Raw genomic sequence first — 18,587 nt, 5'->3', positions numbered from 1 at the left:
AATGGCAGTAGCTAGTGACTGGACCTACCCCAATTAACTGTTTCAAAGCCACAACATCTGTAAATCTACAATTGACATCTAATTAGCATTGACATCTAATAACATCTAATCTCCTCTCACACATACAAGGAATTTGATTGCTATCTGTTGTGTCATTGCACAATCTAAAAGTTACTGAGTGTCTATGGACTTTCAAGCAGTTGTCAAGTTTGACATCATGTTTTACTGAGGTGTAAAAATAATATGACACAGAGGTGAAATGCCCTAGTCATTTTTCAACATAAGGAAGAGAAGACAATACATAATTCAAATAAGGGGAAAGTTTGTTGACCTCCATAAATAAGGGAATAGCTATGAAGAAACATAGGCCTATAGGCCTACTTCCCTGACAGTAATTTAGAAGTTCCAATCAACTGGAACTGTAAGACACTTCGCTGCACAAGGACCCATGTTTATTTTGTCCAACTTATTGAAGAGGATATTAAAAGAGATCACTGTTGGAAGGCAACAGAAAAAGTCCAGAACAACACAACATTTGTTTTCAAAAATCTAGCTTTTGTAATGACCATAGTCCCCTGGCCCCTGACCTAAAGCTGATAGAAACCTGTGGAGTGAGTTTAAGAGGAAATTGCACAAGAGAGGATGCTGGGCCCTAGAGGATCTGGAGAGATTCTGTCAAGAAGAATAGTCTCAAATTCCCTGCTTTGTATTCTCCAATAGGGGAGAAGATTAAGTGCTGGGCTAGGACTGTTTAGATTAGATTAGATTAGATTCAACTTTATTGTCATTGCACACAGTACAAGTACAGAGAAAACGAAATGCAGTGATTGCTTTACCAGATGGGTTGGTTGTCACTGATGTGCAGAGTTAGTGTTCAGTAAGGTGACAGCCACAGGGAAGAAGCTACTTCTGAACCTGCTGGTCTGGGTGAGACCTGTAACGCCTCCCAGAGGGGAGTGGGGTGAACAGTCTGTGGTTTGGGTGAGAACAGTCTTTGTGCTCTGTGCTCTGTGTGTTCACTAATTCACGGATGGGATAAATTCAGAAACCAAATTCCTTGTATACGCAAGTATACTTGGCCGAGAAACCTGATTTACATGATTTTACATATTGTGACATAGTTGGTGAGGATGCTCTCGATGGTGCAGCGGTGCAGCGGTTATTTCTTGGCCCAAGTAACTATTGTTTCCTATAGAGCCAAGACTATATGCAAACACCAGAGTTTGTACACAAAAACAGCTAAATGATAGTGAGGAGCTGAATTTAACAAAAAGTGTATGGGATTAGAATGGCCTATAATTTCAGTAGATGTCCAGAGCGACTCAAATATATTAGAGCACATGTTCAAGTACATATGTACTGTATGTTTATGTTGTATTGGTCTATGTCTTTTGTAAAGCTCTTTGAGTGGCCTTTTGTGCTAGAAAATGTGGTGTACTTTACTTACCTCCACACAACATTGCCTTTTAATACCATATTTCACAACATTCCTCTTTATTTTCACCCACTTGACTATCTCCGCTCATTTTTTTCTCACTGAGATACTAGTCTGGCTCCTGTCAATGCATTTCTGTTTCCCTTTAGCCACCAGAATGGTGGTCCAATCAGCGACAAGTGGGGATGATATTAGTCTCGAAATCAAAAGCTGGTAAACAGTATAGTTGCAATGGCTGCAAACATAAACAAAATTGCAGTCAGGAGAATGTGTAATGTATACACCAACGGAATACATTGTTTCCTGACTGCCAATGAGGGTTATTATCAGTTTGTAAAGATAAGGTGAAGTACAGTAGGAAATAACGTTAGGAATCCATGATCGACGTGATTGGTTAGGCTGGACCAATTTCACAGTTAATGCAAAGTCTACATCCATTATGATGCTACATACTATGTTGGAAACATAGTCCATAGTCCAACTAACAAACAAACAGATCAACAAAGAAAGTCCTTGGCAGAGGAGGCAAGAATAAAATAACAATAAGCAACAAGCACCCACAAATTGAATAACCTAATAATAACAATAATCATACTGATAATGATAAAAGTAATAATAATTATAGTAATAATAATAACAACAAAAATAATAGTCTTTTTAAACTAAGGCTGTGCTAGCAAGCCAACTAAACCAAGGAATGAGCCACACCTTCATATTGGTTTATTTATGTGAAATGCATTATAGGCAGGGTAGAAATTCTGCCAGGGAATAGGCAGTACAGCTGCAGTGATGCAAATGGATAGCAAAGGGCAGGAGTTGGCGGCACAGAAGTGGTGGTACAGACCTGATGGGAACCGGAAAGGGCAGTCCACTGGGGGTGACTAGCAGTAATGCATACCAGTCCAATGGGGACGGCATAACAGCGGAGATGCAGCTGCATAGCAGTCCTATGGGAATGGACAACCACAACAACAGCTACATAATAGCAACAGTGAACAATTTGGCTGGCATCCCCAGCGTACATATTGAAAACTTGACAATCTGGTAGGCGAAACCCTCAGTCTCCCACTTGTTGCAACATACAGGCCTTCCCTCACAATTATATACTGCACTACTCACAATTGCTAAAGCGACAACATGAATGACATGAATTATTTAGAGATGGATGCTGGGTTTTGGTGTGTCATTAATGCAGTAAAGAGTAATGTTTTAGAGTCTTGAGTTAACTAATAGGGTGGCCTATGGGCCATTGAATACCCCTTTGGAATTCTTCACCATAATTGAATGAGTTAATATGAGGATAAGGTCAATATTTCCATGGGCTTCTTTCTTTTACCAAATATATTCTAAGCTTTTAGGCTACTGCCTATGGCAAGTATGGTATGGTAGTTGCAAAGATTTTTAGACAGAGGGAGCTGTAAAATCTTTGGTGGCAGATCCCTGTTTGGTGGTAGGCCTACGCCTATCCCGCTTAGCCTACTCCAGCCCAGTAAGTGGCAGTAAATGTACTGCATTATCCCTTTTTCAACATGCAGTTATTAAGACAAAGAAGAAGTTCAACCAGCAAGAAGGAAAAAAGGATTGAGGTCAATGTGAAAAACACAACAAAGGACCGATGTCGCCTCGCGAGCTGCCATGATGAGCGGAAGGAGGTGGTGCATATTGTTTAAACAGTTGACATTCGAACAGCTTCATTCACAATTTAGCCGGCCGTGGTATTATCCATTGACCTAGTTAATTTTGCGTTTCGTTAATTTAAAGAGATTTGATTCTTTTTTTGACAAACGTTTCCTTCGGTATTCGGATTTAACCAGGAATATCAACTACGTTTCCATTCCCGCTGTTAACGTTAATGCATGTCAGCATGAAGACTTGAAGCCGCACACGGTAAGATAACGTTAGCAAGCTAACATCACATTAGCCAGTAAGTAACGCAATGTTTTCAACAATTTACAAACGTAATGTATCCACGGACTTGTTTTTATTTCAATTTGCATTACATGTTGGGTGTATCTTTGTCATTTCGTGCTGTATTATTGTGTGATTGTGAACGTTCGCTATTATCCAGCTGATTGTTAACGGATGACGGAGCCTGCGAGGCCCAAGCTTACAGAACAGCGCTAGCTTCAGAGCTTTAGCCCAATAGCTGTAACGTTAGCTTAGCTCTGGCTGTGTTGCTTAGCTGCTGGCTTGCTACATTGTTAACCTCGCGAGGTCACAACATAGAATTGACGTTTGTGTTGGGAACACTTTGTCTTTGGCCATATCGTACGCCTACAATCTTGCTTGACAGCCACACTGTATCTGGTAAGATACACACGAATAGTAGGCCTAAATATCCACTAACATGAATTTGTAAGACCATAAATACAGTGATTATAGGAAGGTAAGAAAGGTAGCAACATAAGGATTTGTTGAACCTTGACTTGCTGAATCCACCCTTCAGTGGGGTTTTATTGTTAATTCCAAAACAATATTAACACTTATTTTGTAATCAAATACGAATTTGAACGTACTTAACAGCAGCTAATGCTTCAATGTTAGTTTGTTTGGACACTGCTCTTCTACAGCAAGCATGTTAATATTTACCGTAGGTTAGGTTTGACAGATGGAGCAAACTGCTTTCTGTTCTAGCAGCGAGCCAATCATTGTTACGGTTTTATTAAGTGAACTTTGTGCTGTAGGCTATGCATTGTTCAGCTATTTAGACCACAATTTTCTTTTCAAACTGCGTCGTTTATAATATCTAAATGTTTAACATCATCGGTTATACTGCCTACACTTAACTTGGTAACTGCTTGTACGTGGACTTGTGGTTTCTACCAAATAAGTGCTGCACAGTATTTAAATTCTGTCTTTAAAAGGGTGTCACCTAACGTTGCCACACCCACCCACCCACTGCATTTACAGTTTTGCCATTGCCAGGACTTTGTTTTATAATTCAAGCATTTTTTCATAATATATCTTTTTCTTTTTTTTCAGCGATCCTGACACTGCTGTGAAATTTCAGTTGCATTTTTTTTAATTGGAAAGAACAAATGTAAGGCTTTGCCTGCCATATGTTTGATGAGGAAAGAGGAAAATTGCCAATGGCCTACATGATGGATGTGTCTCATCTTGATTGTGGAAATCAAAGTATCCAAAACCTCTCCCTCTTCAGAGGAACACAACATATCCTTGGCCAAGTGTACCCCCAGAGTATTGACTTTATTTGACCAAGAAGACTACTAAAATAACAGGAAAAGGTACAAAGCAGACATTGATTTTAAACAACTTCTTAAGGTCTGTCCAGCGCATATTTTTCTGTTTGGGCTGAACCTGTATGGATGGGATATAATTTCTGACACATCTGCTCCCCCATGTGGGTGCTGAGATGTCTGACAACCTCAGTAAGATGGTTAAATTCCTATCCCCCCAATCAAAGAATGCTAGCGGCTCTGGCTCAGACTCGCTGTTGGGCGAGGTCCGCCGACGGCGCCACAACGTCGAGCGGGAGCTCCTCAAGGCTGAGCACCGTTTCTTCCGCCGTAGCGTCATCAGCGACTCCAACACCACTGCCTTGGAGCTGCCCAGCAAAGCTTGCGTCCTCGCCTCACCACCTGATTGCAAACGGGGCCTCCCTCCAGCCAACTCCGTTAGTGCTGGAGCCGTCCCAGTGTCTGCAGGTCAGTGTGCAGTGGTGGCAGAGGAGCAGCCGGTGGAAGTTCAAGAGTCAGCTGGAGAGCCCAGGGGGGATGTTTCAGCACAGGAACCGCAGCCCCTCTCACTGATGGGCTGTGATGGAGAGCGGGCGCCAGCCGCTTCCCAAGACCCGCCCAGCGAGGCCTCCGAGCTGGAGTCTGGGAGCAGCTTTGTGGGCCAAGGGGAAGATGAGCGCGAGGAGGAGGAGGAGGAGGACGATGGGAAAGAGGCAGAGAAGACTCGTAGTGAGGCTGAACAGAGAGAGTTGGAGAAGAAAGTGCAGGATGAAGAGGAGGTGGAGACCAAGGCTGTGGGCACATCTCCCGAAGGCCGCTTCTTGAAGTTTGACATTGAAATTGGACGTGGCTCATTCAAGACCGTCTACAAAGGCCTGGACACAGAGACTACTGTGGAAGTGGCCTGGTGTGAGCTACAGGTAAGAACATGCTTTTACTAGCCCATCTAGCTTCTTGTTTTTGGTTTACCAGTACTACAGTATATTCAGTTAATGTCCTTTGAGTTTAGTGTAATGCCATTATCAGTTTGAAGTGATCTGAGGAACCTCCCAAAAAGAAAATGAATGAAATCTTGGAATGTTCAAACTTGAAAGACCAGTTCACATTCATGTGATGAGAGCAGATGAAACGGTGCAGAAAATTGTTTCATGATGACTTCAAGAATGAACAGGCATTTAGGCATTTGTTGTCTTTTCTGTCCTTTCTGCATAATTTCTTAAATTGTTATTTTGTAGATTCTTTGGAAACTGGTGTCTGTAATAATATTCATTTATTTAAAGGCACACTATGCAGGTTTTTTAGCTTAATATGCAAGTTTTTAGCTTAATTTACCTTCATTTAACAGCTTCAGAGTGATTAGAATGGTTATGACTTTTTTCGGGTTGAATGGCTTCCCCCTAGCGCCTGTGAGCGGAAAAACCACCCTTGCAACTTTGGGGCGGCGGGCCGACGGCCTCACTGTCAGGAAGTATAACGAGTGTAAGGAATTGCTTTACTGCATTCAAATACACATACACGCCAGGCACCGGCTAGAAAAAGGTAGCGATGGAGTTTCTCAGACATTCGTCATGACAGAGCCAGTGAAAAAGAAGCAAAAACCGAGAAAACAGTAAGGAAATTGCCAATACTGCATAGTTTACCTTTAATTACAAAATAATACTGCAAGTAAGCAAAATGGTCAAGTATGAAAATGGTTCATGATTCCGGGAGCTAAACAGTCAATCAAAAGGCACCTTTCCCTTACGTGCTTCTGAAGCAACTTGTGGATCAGCTGGAGTTGTGTTCGTCCGAGTCACTATTCTTGTCTCTCTTTGATGCAGCTTTCATATCCCGATGCCAATCCAAGCAAAATGGAATTTTGCATTCACACATAATTTTGCAAAATGGCAACATAATGGGTGTTGTCTACTTGGATACAATAGTATTAAAGGGGATGCTATGAGTAAGAAGGGCGAACCTTTGCAAGACATTCATGAATTTTACGGCCAAGCAAAACGGGCACCTTGAGTGTCTCGTTTTATTTTCCTGTTATAATCTTGCAAGTTAAAATTCGGAAGGTGTATTGTCAGCTACATACCTAGCTATCATCCAAGCAAATAGAACTTTGTCATTTAATCCATTGAAGTTTAAGTTGCCTTTGCTAGCTATGTAGTAATTGGATTTCATTTCTAGAAGAAGTTTACATTTTCAAATTCAGCTCACCAAGAAAATTGTTTTACATGTAATTACAGTCCTGAGAAAAGTATTGTAGCATAAATGGGCTTACTCTGATATCAATATAGTGGATGAAGGGGAGGATCCTCCCCGCCCCTTCTCAAACGAGTTGTTAGTCAAATGTTATTCACACGAGACCTTTAGGATGTGATGAGTCAAGATCAAAACCATAGATAAACACTCAATAAATGGATTGCAGTGTCTGAGACTTTTTCAGGGCCAGGACTGTGGGAACACTAGATTTGTGAACACTGAAGCTAGACTACTGTGAGGAGCAGTTTGTTGAATTTGACAAACAATGTATTGGATTAGAATGTCCAACTGCACCTTTCACTAACTGCTAGTCTTGTCAAACAGGGCATATAATTAACTGTGGTGGTGGCCCTCTGACGCACACATTCAATATCAGTCGGAATCATCTTGAGAGAATGGGGAGGTAACGTCACATATTCAGTGCAAAAACACAAACTTGCAGTTTATCATGTTTGTAAAATATTTCTTTCTCTAGGCACACATTACTGTGTTGACCCCATCTGTGCTGTTGTTATAATAACTGATTTATAACCTTAATTTTTTCAGTATGGAAAATGGAACATTTTAAATTGTGGGCCTGGAGTGCCTTGCTTATGGATTGATGGTCTAAAGTAAAATATTTGCAGGGGTAAAAAAAAAAGAAGAAAGAAGCCCCTTGCAGAATAGTTGCATGGTGCTTATATAAGTAGATCAAATTCCTAGCTAAAGAATGTGTAATCTTGTGTGTGTGTGAGGTGGAGTGCAGCAGCCTGCCAGGGCTTGTTTCTGCCCCTCCCCTACCCTACCCTACCCTCCCCTCCCCACTCCACCGCTCTTGCCCCTATGGCTGCGGCTGCAGGCTGACGGAGCATGGCATGTGATGAGGCAGGCCTGCCTGGACACACACATGCAGCCCCCAGGGGCCAGCCAGCAGCCACAGAACTAGGTCATGGCCTGTCAGTTGTCTTTTTGACACAACCTGTCTGTCTTGCCTATTTTACTGATTTATTTTTTAAATAACTTTTTTTTAAAGTTATGTATGTGTACTTTTACATTTGACCTTTTCATTTCACTTTGATGCGTGTTGTAGCTAGCACCACAATCAGCTGATTGTAGCTAGGACCACAATCAACAGCATCAACAGTTATCTGGCCTTTAGAACCATTTGTCGTCTCGGCTTCCTCAGTATTCCCAAGTATTTGAGGCCTAGTCCACACGTACCAAACCGACCTTTTTTTCCTCCGTCTTCCCTGGAACCATATCAAGAATATTTGCGTCCAAACGGATCCATCTCAACACGACTCAACACGTTACTTCATATCCCAGGCCTATAGGTGGCACTGTTTGTTACAGAAACTGACCAAAGCTTGCGCGCTGTGTAGGCCATACAACAGACAGAGTAGGCTACAAAACTGGCTAGTGCAAGGAAACCAGAATTGTTTGTGTGGATTTATAGTGAACTGTCAACTGTAAAACTAATAAACTTAATTTTGAACGGTTTGTGAAGGGTGCAGTCCCGTCCTTTATTTGGCTAACGCAGGTACAAATAATCTCCTTTACTTTCTTTGGTTGTAGGATAGTCCGCGATTCACATAAGTTTTGGTTAAAACTTCACCGCAAGTGCAAAGGCTAGGCGTACCCAAGTTCTAGGCTATTCCGTCGCCACATTTATATTATTGCTATGTTAGTTTGTTAGTAACAGTCGATACTTTTGCTTGCATCAAATCGCGCATTCGCATTTAGTGCGCATCTATAGGCTTAACATGAGTTCTAAGCGTCTTTGTATGCTCATATCTGACTTCACTATGAATGCATTTATTTATGTTGTAAGACATGTAAAATAAATGAATGACACTGGCACTACGCACAAATTAATGTAAACTTACACCGCACTTCCCTAATAACTTAAGTTCTCTCACGTCACTGACAGTAGCTAGAATTCATAAAAAAAACACCGGGAAAAACATTGTTCAGTCCACCAAGTCATAAGCTATCGCCGCTGCGCAGCACCAGTTGTGATATTTATCCTACGGAGTGTAATCGTAGGTAATGTCATGCATAGATATATACACTAGATGTCGCCTTCTGCTTCTCAGCATGCGTCAACACCGCCGCCATCTTGGTACAGGGATCTGAAGCGCTAAACTAGTTCTCCTGTATTGTCAGCGTTACCTATTTAGCGACGTTTGGCCATCCCCAGCAATAGAAAACCTTTTTAGCGATTAGCGACAAATTTGGGAACTTCTCACAATGATGGCAGATCGGCTTCTTTGTTGTTGAAACGTAAGAAAATCACCTTTCTCATGGCTTTGTCATTTATGAATTCAGCTACATCTCGTTTGCCCATGGCACTGACCCATGATTATAAAAGTAACGACTGGCGTAGCCTATGTAGTAGCAGAGGTAAATGTTCTACAGATCTACAGCAACTGCTGGTGAGATTACAACTTACATGAGTAAACGAGACGAGGGGTATGTGGCCTCAACCAGAGCCTGTCTACGAAGAGCCTGTTTACTTTCATTGTATCGAACCTGGTTGCAGTTTACTCATTGTTCCTCTAGGGGCCGCCGCTAGCTAGTGCAGAATGAATGGGAGTCTATGGGGCTAAACGGGTAAAATGTATCTTTATTATTGTCTTAAGCTTAGTTTTCTCTAGACTCAACCATAAATACATGCCTGTCAGTTGGAACAACCCAAAAAACTAGATAATTGCTTGAGATTTTGACGATTTATGGTGATTTTATTTTCGCTAGATCTTTGCCCAGATTGACGCTAATGCATTATAGAGGAGTGGATCACTGAAGCAAGATGGCGTCTCGATTGACGCATTCATTCCAATGAACAGCAGTAGTCAAGGCGACATCTAGTGTATATATCTATGAATGTCATGTATGAAAACTAGTATTGTTAGGCATCCAGGGCAGCTGAGGTGTGGCGATGACATCATCGATACGCAAGTAGGATGTGCGGTTTCGCTGTCTAAACGAATTCAAAAGGGCTACGGTTTCAGATTTTTCCACTCTGGGACCAGGTTTCAAAAAAGTGCAGTTTCGGGCAGTGCGTTTACAGGATTCGTTTGGACGCTCGGCCAAGACGAAGCAAAACCTCTGCGTTTAACCCAAAAAGCGTCTCCGTGTGGACGAGCCCTAAATAGCACCCTCCCCTCCTATATATTAGTTTGGATCTAGCTTTGCTGACATTCCAAAATCTAGCCTATGTGGGTCACCAGCAGGGAAACGGAGTTCATCCCTCAGACACAGAGGCTGCCTTTCTCCCTGAACGGTCTTTCCTTTTTAACACGCACATAGTAGTCAGACAAGGCTCCAGACTGTGATTAAATTTCACTGCACAGCAACTGCAGACTTTCTCAACTTAAAAAAAAAAAGACGAGCTAAAAAAAGCTGCATGAGCATTCAAAATCAATATAGACATTCTGGTAGATTTCACACATGTCTTTGGTTTCCTGCCACCCTTGCCCCCTGTCTACTACTAAAACTATCTGTACATGGTGAAAATGATAATAATTGTTTTCACAACTCTTACTTTAATGGAGACTTCCTATGTTGATGCTATAAATGCTCAGACTATCACACTGAAGAGAAGAGAAGTGAATTAAGAAGAGATTCTTCTGTAGCTTCACAGTGTTCTATCTAGTTATATTGCATTATTTGAAGTGTAGGTTGAATATAAATACATAGTCATGTTGTAAGCATACTTGAGTGTATTGGCCAGTCATGGCCATGTCCACTTGAGGCAGTACTTTTTATTTATTATGCTTTAAAGCTCATAGATGTTTTATATTTTGCCTCCCACTTCCTGAAGAGCCAATGCCCTCTGATCTCTTGGCTGGAGCTCTGACAATTGTTTGAGAAGAGTGACGTGACCCCCTCAGCCTTCAGAGGGCCAGAGGAGGGCTGCATAAATTGTTGTATTCACTGTGGCTTTTGTCTGCCTCATTGCTTGATTTGTCCAATGGGGAGCCACCTGCACTCTCAAGTTTCCCTTAGCGGATAGTGTGTCTGAGTAAAACACAATCAAAACGCAAGCATCTGAGTGAAGCGGACGTTCAAGATGGTTCACGTGCCTTGCCAGGGAAGTGGGGCCTAAAGTAGGTCACTTGGTGAGAGAGCGGGCCACGTGGCCCCATTCTGCAAAGCCCCTGACCCCACCCCACCCAATCACATACTTTTACATCAACACATGCGTATGTTGGGATTCAGTTAGTTATGAATCACAGGTTTCCATTCCACCAGGAACATGCCAAACACTGAGCATAGTAATCTAACAGTTGATCTGAGGCCTAGTGTTGTAGAGGTTTGGTCTTTATGTACTGTACATTACTGTATTAGTTATCTCGCAGAAAGAATATTGTTAATAAAGGAGTAACATAACAATGCTATCGCTATTGGCCAGAGATTAAACCAACAGGCAGAGGGACTGGAGCAGTTACTTGGTTCTGTATCTGCTTTTTATCATGGCATGGTTTTCACTTTCTAATCTCACCCAGTTTGACTTCTGTTTGAAGTTGGCATGATGAACATAAATTAAGATTGAAATGGGTCACTGATCGTGTAACAGTCTTTGTAGGTTTGCATTTTAGTGTATACCTTCATTTTCAGGATTTTTTTTTTTTTAATGTATGCTACCGAGGGAAAGAATGGAATTGGTGAAATACCCAAGTCACCTGAGATTAAGCCTGCTGGGTATCCACTGATTTTTATTGTAGGTGAAAAGCAGTGAATCACAGTTGCAGAATATAGTGATGGATCACCTACACAGGGGATGTATCGCAGTAGTTAAGAGTAGCTGTTTCTGCTTTTGTGAATTAGAACAGAATCTGAATCAACCGAAGCTTGCATTTAGTTTCCAGTTATGGATTCACTAGTCGGCCTACATGTAATGGAGTTGCATGCCTACAAAAAGAAAGGGTTTAAAAGGATTACAGAAAATCTAATAAAATAAGTTTCATTTTAAAGGGAAAGGAACACTTTGAACTCAGTCAAACTTTAAAATGCTATAAAGAAAGAGGAAAAACAAACCCCGAAATAACAGAAGTTATTGTGATAGCAGTGTTATGAGAATAATGGGATTCCTGGTAGGTTGTAACAGAGAGAGTGCTCATGGGAAGTAAGTGAGTTGGTGTAAGCGATGGGGGCAGTAGGGGTGTGTGTTAGTAAAAAGGGGTGGGGGGTTTTGTGAGTTGGTGAAAGGGGTGGGGGGCTTTGTGAGTTGGTGAAAGGGGTGGGGGGCTTTGTGAGTTGGTGAAAGGGGTGGGGGGTTTTGTGAGTTGGTGAAAGGGGTGGGTGGCTTTGTTGTTGCTAAGTGTGCATGTTTCTGCTCAGTAAGATAAGGCCTCCTGTAAAGCTGCAATTTTGCTTCCTCCTTGTCGTTTCCTCTTGTTTTGCGGCCTGTTGGTAATGTCTGTTTTAACAGAGAGGATACATACCCTTCTCTGTTCTGTATGTGTAATAACACAGCCTGACACGGTTAGCCTTGTATTGTATGCACATTACACTCACAGTTAAGACTGGCTCTATACAAGGTTAGTGAGGCAGTTTGTTTAACAGGGTTATGCAGGAACCGCTCTACTAATGTAAAAGAAAAACTAAAAGTGCATCTTTGATATACCATTTGTGAATTCCTCTGTGTCCCATTAAATTAATATCCCCAGGGTAAATTTGGAATACCGACTTGAGTACATCTAAAAGGTTGATCAATTAAAATACCTTAAAGTTTTAAATCCGTTTTCTTCATCTCCTCAGGATCGTAAGCTGTCCAAGTCTGAGCGCCAGCGCTTCAAGGAGGAGGCCAGTATGCTGAAGGGGCTTCAGCACCCCAACATCGTGCGCTTTTATGATTTCTGGGAGGCACCTTCCAAGGGCAAGAAATGCATCGTCCTAGTGACTGAACTGATGACCTCTGGCACCCTGAAAACGTGAGTGAACCCCTTATATTAAGCCCTTTCAGACATACGTGTAAGACCGGAGGTTCTGCGGATGTTAAACGGTGGGGCCGTATATCTACGACATAACGACATAAACGGTCATATGGAAGTCCAAACTTAGCCGGTTGTTCTACTGCTCCCCCTATAGTATTTCCTCCGGACATTATGTAAATGTGCTGTGTCTGAATGAAGCGTAGAACCTGCGGTTACAATTCACACCTAGTGAGAGGGCGTGTTGATGACGTTTCTTTCATGCGTCTGGTGGGTGCACTTAAATCTGACTTAAGGCCATAAATGCCAGTGTCATGATGGAGTGGCATAGTGCTGTCCAGAAAATCTCCGACCTGGAAAGATGCAGACATCACGGAGCTACTGTCCATGAGGGCAGACAGCATTTTGATAGAACACGTGAAGGTAATGGCAAGAGACACGTTGATGTAGCCTAGGCCTACAACCGCATCGCAAGGCCTATGGAATGCAAAAGACCAAATCATAAGCAGAAGGCGCTGAAAAGGCAGTAGCCTACATCGACGTCGTTGACAACAATAACAGGAGTATTTAATAAATTGTTAGCCAACGCGGTCGGTTTTCTGTTCATTGATAGCCATGACCTCACTGCTGCCCGATATTGTTGAGAATAAATATGCCTAGAGAAAATGAAAACAAAGAAAACCCAACTTTGTTCCAAGCTCCTTAAGTAAATGCAATATAGACACATGGGGAGAGGATGCTTTTGGAAAAATAAACCATGAAAAAACGAACCACTTCACTGTTATGTTAGTTGAAGGGAATATTTTTATATGACCATTTCTTGCTCCAGACTGGGTGGAGGCTAAGCACATTTACATTTAGAGGGCATTCTCTTTCTCCCTTTGATCTATTCAATGCAGATGTAGGTGTGAAATGCTCCCCACTGGTTCCTACCATTTGTCCACCTCTGTTCTGTCTTTGGGTTAAACAAAGACCCTGGGTTAAACCTTAGCTGAATCATATGTTTGTGTTATTAACTGTAAATGTATTCATGTTTGGTATAATTTTTACAGTCTCAGTACAAGGAGTACAATGAATTAAGTGTAAGAATGTTCAAAACACCCTGTATAACATTTCTACCTGAGGGGCCTGTCTTGTATGTTAAATAGTAAGTGGGTGTGTGTAGGTGTGTGTAGGTGTGTCTGGGTGTGGCTGACGGAAACGGCGGGAAGAGATAGCCAATCAGAGGACGTTGTACCTATGATCACCACGTGAACCACACCCTTGCAAATTGAGCATAAAAGGCCAGCCTCTTCCGGTAGTCTTTAGAAGAGAATACTGAGAACATCTGGTGGAAACCAATGATTGGGTGACCCAAACATGTACCTCTCTCCCTTGAGGGGCCACTGGCCCCTCATTGAAAAGAATAAAGCCTGGATTCTGATCTGCATCGTCCTGATTAAGTCTCAAGAGAAATATGGTAGTAAAAATATACTATCATAGTATTTTGTTTGTTTTTTAAAAACTTTATAGCCTATATGATGGCCTTGAAGTCTTGAGTTAGCCTACTGAATTGGCTGGTGAAGTTCGTGCATGCTCTCTTCAACGCAAACCAGATTTGGGTTCCATAAGTAATTCTGTAACATTGAAAACAGATAGATGTGTTTATTTGAAGCACACATACAAATACTGTAGGTCAGCTTCAAGTATGCGCACTTACGTGACTACTTCAAGTATTAGCCTATGCACAATAGATTTTTCTTCTTTAGCCTACATGATGCATACATTTGTAAACAAAAACAGCAGCTGTGACAGCGGCCGCATATATTCTGCGTCATATCTCTTCTTTTGCGAACTCTGCAAGCCCCCTCCCCTCACTCGACAACCACACGGAGATTCTGTAATGTGCGTGTATGTTGTTCACACATAGGTCCGTATAAGGTCAGTATAAGGTCCGCAGGTTAGCATCATATCTGAATCATCCGAACCTCTGTTTGACAAACCTCTGCATATACTCCGGAGGTTATATCTGAAATCCCTTATAGATTTTTTTTGTTCTGTTTGGTTGAATGGTCCACAAGATGTATCAGGGCATAGTGTCGTCTTAAATATTGAAACACTCCTAACCCTAGTAAATGTAAACATTATTCAGATACCTGAGACGATTCAAGGAGATGAAGATCAAAGTCTTGCGCAGCTGGTGTCGGCAGATCCTGAAGGGCCTGCATTTCCTCCACACGAGGGCTCCGCCTATAATCCACCGCGACCTCAAGTGTGACAACATCTTCATCACTGGTCCTACCGGCTCTGTCAAGATCGGTGACCTGGGTCTGGCCACGTTGAAGAGAGCCTCGTTTGCCAAGAGTGTCATAGGTAAGGTTCAGTCCATGACGTGTCCAAACAGGGGGAAGGGAACTGTGTTGGCTGTGTGTGCTGCATAAGGGCAAATCCAATTGTTCATGAGGCTCTTCTTTTCTTCTTCCTCTGAAGTGTCTTAAGACAGTGTGGTGTGAGAGCAGACCACAGTGTTTCCCCGACCTCTCAAAACCACAGCTTACCAGGGCTCTGGCCCATGGAAGGCCAACTCAGACCCTTCTCTCTCCTCTTTTTAGGTTCAAAATAAGTCTGTCCCTCTGTTATGCCGCCATGCTTAAGACCATTATTTCAGGTACCTACTCGGAGTAAGTAGCCCCCTCGAATTCCAACACCAGTGAACCATTCATAGTTGTATTGTGGTTTGTCTACAGGCAAAACCAGTTCTGTTCTTTGCAAAGGGATAGCACAAAAACTAGAGGTGAGCCCTGGGTATTTCAGGTACTGGAAATTCACTTTGTCCTGTGGTTTGGAAATGTGTGGTCTGTTTCTTCAAATATATCGCTAAGCTTGTTGCCAGTAACTTTGTCTATTTCTCTTTTTGAAAGGAGTTTCTGTGTCCGGTATTGTCTTTGTCATGTCTGGTTTTGACTCAGTGTCACTTTCTTAGGTGTAACCTCTCTGCGCATGACCATGATCTAGTACAATAGCTTCTTAATATTTATTTATTTTATTTAAAACACGGGACGCTTTAGCCTCTAACTGCAGCTTTTCCCCATTCTGCTTGAAGGCTTAATTAATAAACTGCACTACAGGCAGTATGTAAGTATTCAGGAAATGGGCCCGGTAAGTGCAATGGTACCATGTGACATATTTCAAAATTTATCACAAATTAAAGGAGTTTTTCTGTGTAAGGCCTTTATCTCTGGGAGATTTTTTTCCATTAAGTCAGAGTTGTTGTGCAGAGCCAAACTGGGTAAGAACTAGCAATGGAGTATTTTCTGTTCCCTTTAACCACTTTCTCTTGAGCAGGTAGAAGGAGGAGGTAAGTTTCTCAAAAGCCTGGTGAATTTTACTTGGAAGGTAAGTTCTTCATGGATTTACTTTCATGGTTTGTGTGTTCTTGTCCTCTTTGGTAGACATAGGAGGCCACTGGCAATGTCACATTTTGATTGTTTTACTGTACTTATTTAAAGCGATCTCTTTTGCCTAACAACTCGCTTTCCCTCAGTTTTTTTTTAATTTGACTGACAGCGTAGTCCTCACTGAGAGCACAGTCTGTTTCACGTTACCTGGGACTGGGCCGGGCCAGCTGGTCAGTCTGGGCCTCTTATTTGGTTCTGCACAACAGTTACCATAGATACCCAATTTTGAAGGCCTTACAGAGGGAAACTTGTACTTAATTGAATGCGGTTTAACTGAGGGCACATTCCCCTTCCTCTTTTTTGCTTTCTTTCCCTTTTTTGCTATCCTTCTTTCCACTCTCCTCTTTCTCTTCTCCCAGGTCACAGGCGACGTCGTCATCCTGCTCCTCTCCTTCTCTCCTCCTCCGTGAGGAGGATATTTTAGACAACTGCCAGAGTTCTGAATCGTTCTTTTGATTTAAGGTACCCCAGAGTTCATGGCTCCAGAGATGTATGAGGAGAAGTATGACGAGTCAGTGGATGTCTATGCCTTTGGGATGTGCATGCTGGAGATGGCTACCTCTGAGTACCCGTACTCCGAGTGCCAGAATGCGGCACAGATCTATCGCAGAGTCACCAGCGTAAGTCCCACATCACTAGCGAAGGACAGGGGCTCCTGTTTGTTCAGCCCTCTTGTTTTTACTTCTTTTGTCCACCCTCTTCCTCTGCGTCATTTCTTGTGCCACGTAAATGGCTTTTGTCCTACTTCGGTTATTGGTAAGTTGTGCAGTTCTGCCATTACTGCCATTTGTCTCAATCTGCGTAGAGAATATTGACAGGGGCTGGAGTAGCCCTTTGGTCAGAGAAACAGTTTGGGACTTTGGGACTCATAACATATCTGAAAAAAATATATTTAGGTCGGTTTCAAACACAGTAGATTCACACTCACACATTACACTCATTGTAGAACCTTAAAGTCATGGAAAATGAGTCAGTCAGCTTACCTCTTGTGTATTAGAGTTGGCTAAAGTGTGGTATTGGCTCACATTTGTGAAAATAAGAATGATTCTTTGATTTTGACCTCCTGTTTGGAAAATAAGGTCTTTAAGAAATTAATGACCTCTGAATTTAAGTGGAACAAATACATATACCAGTAATTTGGCATGGCTAATTTGACTAAGAAGTTGGCATTCAAGCATAGCAGGTTGAGGATCCTTGTAGTGAGTAGATATATTAAAGTTGTTATATATAACAATAAAAAATCTGTCTAGGCTCAGGGCTTAAATTTCACTGCGGGATTGCGGGTATGTTCAAGTCCCGCAACTCTAGCCATCATAATGCGAGAAATTCCCGCATACACTTTTACAGCCTGTCTGATGACGTTAATATAATCATGAAGTGGCGTGAATTGCGGTGCTATTGACCGGACGGATCAACTACCGAGTTGAATTGAACATAGCCACATGCAGACGCAGAAACACACACACGCGGAGAGAGAGAGAGAGAGAGAGAGAGAGAACCACTTTGCACTTATGCAAATAAGCTACGCAACCATGGCAAACTTTTACATCTGGAAAGAGCTCCTTGGTAACTATACTGCTAGCTCAGGTCACGTCAACACTTGATCCCAGAAAGATTGTCTTAGACTTGTTAGTTTTTTGAACATTTAATGTATCTAATGACATAGAAAACATAATGATTTGCATCCACATATCCTTATGCACTATGCACAACTTTTATTCACTAGCGACTAGCCTAAAACAGTCAGGCTGAAGGGAGGCTAATTACTCTCACATATTTTTTTAAAGTGACAGGCACTCAATTACACCTACTCATCACCATCGTGCACTCAATTAGACCTACACACCACATTAAAGATATGCCTAAGTGTTATAGGTTAAACGTCAAAATAAAGCATTCAAATTACTAAATATGTTTAGCTACTAGTAATTTACTAGTAAAATGCTATACATTAAAAAATACATTATTAACTAAATACACTCTATATGAATTTAAAAATATATGAAATAGAAACATATCACATAAGCCATCATTTTCAGTGTGTGTTTGTGTGTGTGGAGAGTCAAGCAGAATCTAGGATGTCCACTGTTGTGAATGATCCCACTGCAGTATTACTGATGACGTCAGGGTGGTGGGGGCACCAAAATCAAACACTTTTTCAAAAAAGTATCGAAGAAGTATTGAAATCGCAATTCTTGACTTGGTATCAGAATCGACCCCTCCCCCCAAATTGTGTAAATCCCCCCTACATGAATAACCTAAGGGGGGAATTCCCCCCCATTTTGAAAAATGAATTTTAAGCCCTGAGGCTTAAATGGATTTTGTTAACACCAACGACTGATTAACTGTAAAAAGT

At 41.9% G+C, this 18,587-nt stretch overlaps 1 protein-coding gene across 2 annotated transcripts in view; it reads left to right on the top strand.

Moving 5' to 3' along the window:
- Positions 1-3,045: 3,045 nt before the first annotated feature.
- The window catches only part of wnk1a (WNK lysine deficient protein kinase 1a), a 28,020-nt gene continuing 12,478 nt past the window's right edge, over positions 3,046-18,587 (top strand). The window contains exons 1-5 of one of the 2 annotated variants that reach the window (XM_076264754.1): positions 3,046-3,322; positions 4,418-5,552; positions 12,622-12,794; positions 14,926-15,146; positions 16,694-16,851. In XM_076264754.1, the coding sequence (XP_076120869.1) occupies positions 4,809-5,552; positions 12,622-12,794; positions 14,926-15,146; positions 16,694-16,851 (1,296 nt within the window). In that variant the 5' untranslated portion in view covers positions 3,046-3,322; positions 4,418-4,808. Of the gene's footprint in view, positions 3,360-4,417; positions 5,553-12,621; positions 12,795-14,925; positions 15,147-16,693; positions 16,852-18,587 lie in introns of both variants that reach the window. The other variant, XM_076264755.1, reaches the window with a different exon arrangement.

This window comes from Alosa pseudoharengus, unplaced genomic scaffold (genome assembly GCF_046254945.1).
Source record: "Alosa pseudoharengus isolate Yale_2024_CS ecotype anadromous, Long Island Sound unplaced genomic scaffold, YU_APseudo_1.1 YU_APseudo_1.1_scf_10, whole genome shotgun sequence".
Lineage (NCBI taxonomy): Eukaryota > Metazoa > Chordata > Actinopteri > Clupeiformes > Clupeidae > Alosa > Alosa pseudoharengus.
This window is presented reverse-complemented; position numbering and strand designations above follow the sequence as displayed.